This window comes from Xenopus tropicalis, chromosome 10 (genome assembly GCF_000004195.4).
Source record: "Xenopus tropicalis strain Nigerian chromosome 10, UCB_Xtro_10.0, whole genome shotgun sequence".
NCBI classification, from domain to species: Eukaryota; Metazoa; Chordata; class Amphibia; order Anura; family Pipidae; genus Xenopus; species Xenopus tropicalis.
The window spans coordinates 42,493,745-42,502,169 of NC_030686.2; the positions used below are offsets into that span (position 1 = coordinate 42,493,745).

General features: G+C 40.3%; 1 protein-coding gene across 5 annotated transcripts; it reads left to right on the plus strand.

Moving 5' to 3' along the window:
- The first annotated feature begins 217 nt into the window (after positions 1-217).
- Positions 218-8,026, plus strand: LOC100485064. 5 transcript variants are annotated; one of them, XM_004918509.4, is made up of 7 exons: positions 218-432; positions 1,230-1,310; positions 1,406-1,600; positions 3,280-3,384; positions 4,466-4,525; positions 5,365-5,515; positions 6,218-8,026. In XM_004918509.4, exons 4-7 carry the CDS (start codon positions 3,292-3,294, stop codon positions 7,432-7,434), a joined length of 1,521 nt encoding a protein of 506 aa, XP_004918566.1. In that variant the 5' UTR covers positions 218-432; positions 1,230-1,310; positions 1,406-1,600; positions 3,280-3,291; the 3' UTR covers positions 7,435-8,026. The 5 variants fall into 5 exon arrangements, with proteins under 5 accessions (XP_004918566.1, XP_004918568.1, XP_012808311.1 ...); XM_004918511.4 differs by having other exon boundaries at positions 1,409-1,600; XM_012952857.3 differs by having other exon boundaries at positions 1,409-1,600; positions 5,365-5,512.
- Positions 8,027-8,425: the final 399 nt, after the last annotated feature.

Here is an 8,425-nt window from a genome sequence, read left to right on the forward strand (position 1 = left end):
GTTGTAGTATCCAATCCCATGCTCTTATGTCAGTGAACTGACAGAAGAGGATCTGCAGTACATGGGAAGATGGTGCCTTTGAGCTCCGCTGTGAAACTGTGTGCAGCACGGCACAGAGAAACTTTTGAACTGAGCAGATGCTGCGGGGAGGGAGCTTGGAGGAGGAGGATGGTAATGGAGGAGGGTCAGTGGAGGGAGTGGAGGAGGGGCAGGGGAGTGGAGTGGAAGGAGGGCTGAGGATGGGCTAGGGTTTATGTCTCCGTTAAGTCAGAATGTCTGCTTATATGACAAAATTATAATGTTATTAACATTATAGAGATCCATTGGTTGAACATGATATTCCTGCACAAAAGTCTAAAAGAGACTAAAGGAAGAACAGCTGGAAACGTCAGAATCGGGCTATAAAACAGTATCATTGATAGGTTATACTGGGTAAGTAGATCCGTATAACACAATAATTAGAAAGATTTGGGGGTAATACGTTATTTGCTGCTCTATTTCCCTAATACAGTTAGAGTGAAGAAGACAGCAAAAAGTTTCGAAACTCAAATTATGGATGTTGTGATTGTGTGTGACTACAACTCTCAACACTAACTCTGCACCCTGCATTATGTGTAGACTTCATCTACGTCTGTTGTGTTTCTGTAGAATTAAAATCGCTCCAACCATGGTTGCTTGTGTTGTGTTGAACTACAACTCTCAAATGCACTGTAAGTGCACTGTAGTTTAAATGTAGTTTTTATCAGGGGCATTACAGTATGATGATATTCATTTTGTTACAATTTAAGAATAACATGAAGAAAGTAAATTAAAAGAAAGGTAACCCTACCTTAAGTAGCGTTGAACTATAAGACTGCTTACACCCATTTAATTGCTATCTTAAGTAGGGTTAGACTACAAGACCCTGTCTTCACCTATTTATTTGTTACCTTAATTAGCGTTGGACTATAAGACTTTGCCTACACCCATTTATTTTAAATGTAGGGTTAAACTATAAGACTTAGATTCCACTCATTTATTTAATTGTTACCTGCACTAGGGTTGAACTGCAAGACTCTGCCTCCACGTGTTCATGTACTTATGTTAGTTTAAGTTTATATTTATTAATGGAGTAGAGAGTTTGTGTTGTTGCGCTTTTTCTTATTTGATAATTTATATAGGATTTATGCTATGCCATTTATGTATTATGATCAATGAATTGCATCATGGACTGATTGTTTATAAATTAGTGATATAAAGGACCCCAAGGGGAGCCTCTGAGGAGGTGCCAAGGCATGAAACCCGTGAGGCGGAGTAGTAAAGACCTAAATGTAAGTGTTTACATTTATCTTAATGATTGGTGTAAAAGAAACTCAAAAACGTTCCCATATTTGTACTGCCTGGTTGTATTCTCTGGTGTATGGAGTAGGAGCAAGCCTGCAGTGATTGCTTTTTGGTGTGTCCTGTGTGGGGACCCGTAGAGGCAGCGTGAGAGAGGAAGTAGCAAGCAACAGGAATCCTACACGACCACAGAACAGGAGGCAGAGCTGGTCTGAACTGGGGAGTGTGGACGGAGGAGGGGAGTTTGGACAGAGCAGACAGGAACAACTTTGAAGCGCTTGTAAGTATAATCTAAATGTGCAGGTTGGTTAGTGTAGTTGGTAACACACTATTGGTGCTATCATTTGCCTTAAGGGCCATTGGTGGGAGTGTGCTGCTGCAAACCAAAAATAACTGCTACGGAGGAGACGTTGTGAGACAGAGCAACTCCACTAACAAAACTGTGTGATCACCGACTGTGTTGGCTAACAAAGGAGTGTGCCAATTAACCCTGAACAGACCAGAAATGGGAGGACGTCTGGGAGGGTCGTAGGAGCCAAGTTTTTGTCTTTTAGATTTTAAACAACAACACTGCACAACATAGCATCTTTACATATATCTTATTACATAAACTTAGAACAACAGTCGTTCTAAGTATAGTGTTGTTTTATATATATATATATATATATTAGTGATATAAAATCATATAACAAGCACTTATCATTATCTGCAAACCTCACGCACTTCTAACCCTTCAAACCTTATTCACAATCTATCTGCAATAAACTCACTGCAGTTCATGATCTCTTCATGTGCAAATCCCTTAGCCTTCTGGCTATTACTGAAACTTGGCTCGCTCCTACTGACACTGCATATAATGCTGCTCTTTGCTATGGAGGCTTCTCATTTAGTCATAGCCCTACACCTTGTGATCGTCAGGGAGGTGGAGTTGGAATTCTTCTGTCACCCAAATACAAGTTTCAGACTGTAACAATACCAGCCTCTCTCTCCTTCACTTGCATTGAAGTGTGCAGCATACGATTATTTTCCCCAATATCTCTATGTGTTGCAATCATATATCGTACCCCAAGTCGCTATTCTACTTTCCTGCATCACTTTGCACTCGACTTCTATACTTTCTCTCGTGTGACACACCAGCTCTCATTATAGGGGACTTCAATATTCCCATTGACAACTCTGCTTCTCCAGCTACATCTAAACTCCTCTCACTGACAACTTCATTCAGTCTCAGTGAACCAACTCACCTACTCACAATGTGGGCAATGTATTTGATCTTATATTCTGCCACCCTTCCAACCTTTCTAACTCTCCCTTCCCCCTTTCTTGCTGTCTTTTCAGATAACACTTTCAACTGTTCTTTCACAACCATCTCTCTCCACCCCACACAAACAAAAATCGTACTGTATTTGACCCACAACAACTATCAACAGTAGCAGCACTTCAGATCTCTCATATTAACAACCTTTCCTATCCAAATATGGCAGCTTCTCTTTTTTGTCAGCTGTTGACATTGCCGCCCATCACTTTTGACCACCTTAACCCCAACCCTGGAACACTATCTGAACTCACTGCCTCAGAAGATGTAGTAGATCAGCTGAACGCAGTGAAGGAAGTCACAAACTGATTCTGACTTTATTTACTTGAAGTTCATGCTCTCCTGCTACAATTGAGCTCTGTCAATGGGCAAACAACTGTATTTCTGTTTTAATCTACCCTGATCCTCTAAACCACAGCGACTGTATGCCACATACACAACTCCCTACTGTCCCCCCCTCTGCATCCTCCAACCATTACCTATAGGTAACCTACTTTTTGGTGAGTAGCCCACAGGGACCACCTGACCCACTGCAGGACTCTAGAACATGTATAAAGCCAAACACACCAATCACCAAGCCTGAAATTTGTACCTGGTTGCACTTAATCATATATGCTAATATTTTTTTTATATCCTATTCTCAGGTCATCTGGGTAATGCTAAACATGGACAAGATGAAACCAGACAAACAGAAGAACGAGATGATTGTAAATCATGCTTTAGACATTATCTATATGCTGACTGGAGAGGTGAGGATCTCATGTATGCATACCCTATTTATGTGTGTGTGAGAGAGCTACTAGTAGCAGCTATTTTTTCATGACTACTAAATGCCAGAAAATACCCTGCCATAGACAATGCTGAGAATTGCCTCTGCTAAAACACACATAGAGACAGTTATCAGTAAATGATCAGCATTGTCTGTTTTAGTAGCCACGACAAGTAGCTGCTACTAGTAGCTCTGTGTGTCTTCACCCTTATAGTTGGTACTGTAAGTACTCCCCAGCGACTCGCTGCCAAAGTGATTGTAACTGAAGGAGTTGGGTGGCTTTACTGCTGGGAAAAAGTGTATTTGAAAAAATAAACATGGGCACTAAACTGCTGTACAAAAACTTTTAACTACAGGGAGAAAGTCTGCCTTGTCAGTTATAAGAACAGGTATGGGATCAGTTAGCCGGAAACCCGTTATGCAGAAACTTTCAAATTACGTGAAGGCCATCTCCCATATACTCCCTTATAGGGAAATAGTTCTTATCTTTAAAACTCATTTTCTTTTTCTTTGTAGTAATAAAACAGTGTCTTGTTAAGCTATAAATAATCATCATTATTATTGAGTTTAATGTTTAAATTATTTTTTAGCAGACTTAAAGTATAAAGATCCAAATTATGGAAAGATCCCTTATCCGGAAAACCTGAGGTCCCGAGCATTCTGGATAAAACGTCCCATACCTGTATATTCAAAAGTGCAAGAGTAGAGCAGCCAAAATATTTGCTCTGCAAGCCTATAATAAACATGTTAAACATTATGTTAGCACATACAGGGCTGATTTGCTAAATTGCACTGGTTCAGTTAACCATAGCAACCAATTAGATGCTTGCTTTCATTTTCTAACTAGTTTGAATCTGAACAAAACTGATTGCTGGTTGGTTGATACTGATAACTGCACTAGTACAATTTAGCACCTATGTTATTAGTAAATTAGCCCTGCTGATTTTAACATAGGTTCTCATAAGTTGTAACATCAACTGAGAGTATAATGATGGCAACTATAGCAGCTGCAGAGTCTGCTCCATGCTGTATAGCCTAACTTATATTCTTCCATTTTGTAGGAATATATAATTGAGAAAAAGAATTCCCATCCTAACTATAATAATTCAAGGGCAGGAGAGGTGAGTACTTACAGTGATTATTTCATCATTTAGGTCCTCCAACACTTAACTTTTTTCATTCATTTCTTTATTTGGCCAGAGGCGCAAACTCTCTTTGAGATGACTTATGTCCAAATGTTTCTCTAATTATCAACAAATTATGTTTTAAGGTATTGTTTTTCATATGAGTGTGTTTGATTTTCAGGGGGCTTGTATACACTGTATGGTATACATCAACCCTATGTAAAAAGTAACAAGTTTTGCAAATTGACTGTCTCACAAAGGAGTTTCCCTACAGTGCTCCTTTACTGAACGGCAAGGAACATGCTTTATTGGCCAGCAGGTCTGGACTGGGAGTCATAATAGGCCCTGGCATTTCAAGTACACAGAGACCCAAACAGCCCCCCCAGCCCAATAAATAGTGACTGTCTATGGCACCTTACAGCAGCCCCTCTGGCATTTGCCTGAACCCACAGATTGCCAGTCTGGGCCTGGGCCCTGGCATTCCAAGTACACAGAGGTCCAAACAGCCCCCCCAGCCCAATAAATAGTGACTCTCTATGGCATCTTACAGCAGCCCCTCTGGCATTTGCCTGAACCCACATTTTGCCAGTCTGGGCCTGCTGTGCTTGGATGTTTATTATGCCATCCTCCTGAATGCCTCTCACCATCTATTTATATTTGATATAAGTTTTATATCCTCCTGACATTTGCTAACCACCAAGTCTGCTTTCTATGACCATTATGTGTTTATAAGATGAAATACAAAATCGGTAATTACTGGATATTGTATTTAAAATCATATTTCTTTATAGGCTTTATAGGTCCAGTTTCATTCCCTGTTTGCTTTTATTTCCCAGGTGCCTGTTAAATATGATGATATTGCAGTCTATTTCTCCAAGGATGAGTGGGAGTACTTAGAAAAACATAAGGAGATTTATCAGGAACAAATGATTTCAGATGAAATGAAATGTGATGATTTTGACATCTTTTCAGCTGGGAACTCAGGTAGCAGTTTAATTACCTAAACTAAAGATTTGCAGTATTTGGTGAATACAGTATATAAATAAAAGTGGTAGTGTAAACATTGTTTTTTATTTAAATCTATACCTGTGTGTAAATCTACAGGACATCCATGGTATCTATGCTGCAACATCTTAGAGAAGTGTTTGAAGGGCAGATATAAGAAAATTAACTAATACAAAGAAAAATATATATATTTAAAACTGCCCTCTTTAGTTTGGTTATAGCCTTAAAAGGAAAATATACCTTCTCATTTTATTGTCTGTGTGTGTTCCACACACTACTACCGCGTTAAAAAAAAAAGGCCCCCAAGAACCTCTAAAACCATTCATGACTCAAAAAAAGATCTTCCAGTTGTAGAAAGGACACCTGCCATTGACTTCTACATGATGTCAAAAGCTTTTTCCTGGATTTTTCAGTTTTGTTTGTGACAAAATCGTTTTTGTGAAAAAAATGCAAATTGTAACACAATAAGAATGTAAACGTTATTTAATGGTCTCCCTTAAAGTTACAGTGCTTTTCAGAGAATCTTTGAACCACCCATTATGGGAACCAAAGGAACTTCAAGTTTCAGAATTTATTATTTTGCAATGGAACAAGATGAAGTAGGGGCATATACAAATGTCAAGAGCAAAAAACGAAAATTAATTCATTTTAATCCGGTACTAATTTCTTAATATGGTTTTGCAGATCACAGCCAAACAGATATGAGCAGTGGGCTACCCAGATTGACTCTTTTGACACCACAGAGCAGAGCCAACGGTAATAAGAAAACCCGTCTGCAATTCCAATCTTCCATACAGTTAACCCAGCTGATGCACAGCATTGCCAGGCTTGGCAGAAGGGTGGCAAAGATCGATAGGAACATATCCCATATTCTTAAGGAGTTTAATACGAACAAAACGGCCTCTGCAAAACAGTCCCACGGAAGCTCCCCTCTCAAAGAAGGTGAAGTAAATGCCCCAAGGCCTATTAAAACAGAGCAAATACAGTTCGATGTGCATCAGGATCAAGTTTATCAGGCCGAACAAAATCCTTCCCCACGATCCTCATGTGAACCCCATTCACAAAGCTTCAGTGGACTGATTGGCCAAATCAAACAAAGTTCATGCTCCCACACTGGTCCCCTGCCTGCTAATAGCCAGATGTTTGCAAATCATTTAGAAATATCGGAACATTTACAAATACATTATGACAGCACGAGCAACGTAGATTCTACCAGGGAAATATCACAGAGCCCCCCTCCTCCTCTGTCCACATCAACAGGTAGTTTGGTCAATGCCATTTCCAGTGATGTTCCGACCGAAAAGCCACCTGTCCTCACCAACCTTTTAAAAACCCCACAATGCCAAGAAATGGATCAGACCAAGATCCACACTTCAGATACGATTGAGAAGACGGAACCAGATATCCACATTTCTGAAACTAGAAAATCACGTAAAACAAGCTTGCCGAAAACATCTTCTATTAATATCCCCACTGTAACGTGTCCAGCCTTTATTATTGTATCAGAAGTTTCAGAGCAGAACCAAGCAAACTATGAAAGTCTCCGTACCCCAGATACTGTAGGAGATCCGCTACCAGATATTCCTTTGGCTTCAATGACGACGGGTATATTGAACAATTTTAAGATGCAAAGCCGCGGCCAACCCCACAGATTTGCCCAGCTACTATTTCAGCATCATGTACCCTACTCGCTGTATAAAACGTGGACGCACAATACCAATTTTGATGGTTCTCGAGGTAAACACGCTTTGCCTAAAAACCTAAAACGGGTCATCCTTAATGAGACTTCAGCAGCATATAAAATGACTCCCGTGGTTCTAAAGAAAATAAAAGACACGCTAAATGCTCTGCTGCGGATTCCTAGGACTGGCGGCTGGGATTCTAATTCCGACCACGGATGAAACCGATTTCGCTTTATGTTCTTTCATCTGGGAGTATAGTAGCACTTAAGTGAATATTGGGTTTTAAAGCAGAAAGGTTAATTGCTGTGTTTATATAGTATGTTACTATGAATTTATGAAGCAGCTGTGTGGTGACACTGCCAGCAGAAGTGGGTCTTATAAACATTTATATTGCAATAATGTGTTACTGTAAACAACAATGTAGGAGTTTTTGTAAATAACAATATATTTCAGCCATGTATTGGACTTTATGCTTAAAACAGGGCTGTCCACTAATGATGTGCGGGCTGGCCCGACACCCATGGGTCAGGCGGGTTTAACCTTTGCACAGTTCTTGAGTTCTCCCTTCTGCTCCCCAACTTCGACCGTATTCTGCCCGGCTTCCTCCTCCAGCAGCCTGTATTTATAGGCACACGCTTGCCTGCCCCACTGAGTTGGGATCAGACAGGTTAGTCCCGGGTGCGGGTCGACAAATGTCACCCAGCATATCAATACTGTCCACATTGCTGGCCTGCGTCTGTTGATGAACTACAGTACAACTGTCGGGGTTGGTAGTTGTATGTCTAAGACTCTATCAAGTTGTGTGAGTTTTCATAAGGCCTTTCTGAATTTTAATGACCACTTTACTTGACAAATTCTTTTTAAATCTTATGTATACAAAAAGTGTCCAGGTTATAGAGATATCGACGTTAATTGTTGCTGACCATGGCTTAGGTAAAATGATATCTAAGCAAACTGCCCTAGTCTTGTAGTCTGTGAACAGCGTCTTTGAAATCTTTAAATACCTACCACCCCAGCTGTTAAAGGGCTAAGTAACCGCTCCAAAAAGGCTTTCCATCTGCAACAATAGAAGTCGCCAGTGGAAACCCCTTCGCATCGCTTCGGTTTCTGAAGTTGCACAAAGTTTCCTCCTGCATGCAACGTCGAAGCAATGTGAAGGGCTTAAGAGTAAATCTCCCCCGCGATCTATATCTCCACTATGGTGGATGAG

Excerpts from the sequence above, each read along its gene's own strand:
- LOC100485064 (XM_004918509.4), top strand. The coding sequence starts at position 3,292 with ATGCTAAACATGGACAAGATGAAACCAGACAAACAGAAGAACGAGATG. Across the intron at positions 3,385-4,465 it reads TCTATATGCTGACTGGAGAG|GAATATATAATTGAGAAAAA; the intron begins GTGAGGATCTCA and ends TCCATTTTGTAG. Across the intron at positions 5,516-6,217 it reads TTCAGCTGGGAACTCAGGTA|ATCACAGCCAAACAGATATG; the intron begins GCAGTTTAATTA and ends ATGGTTTTGCAG.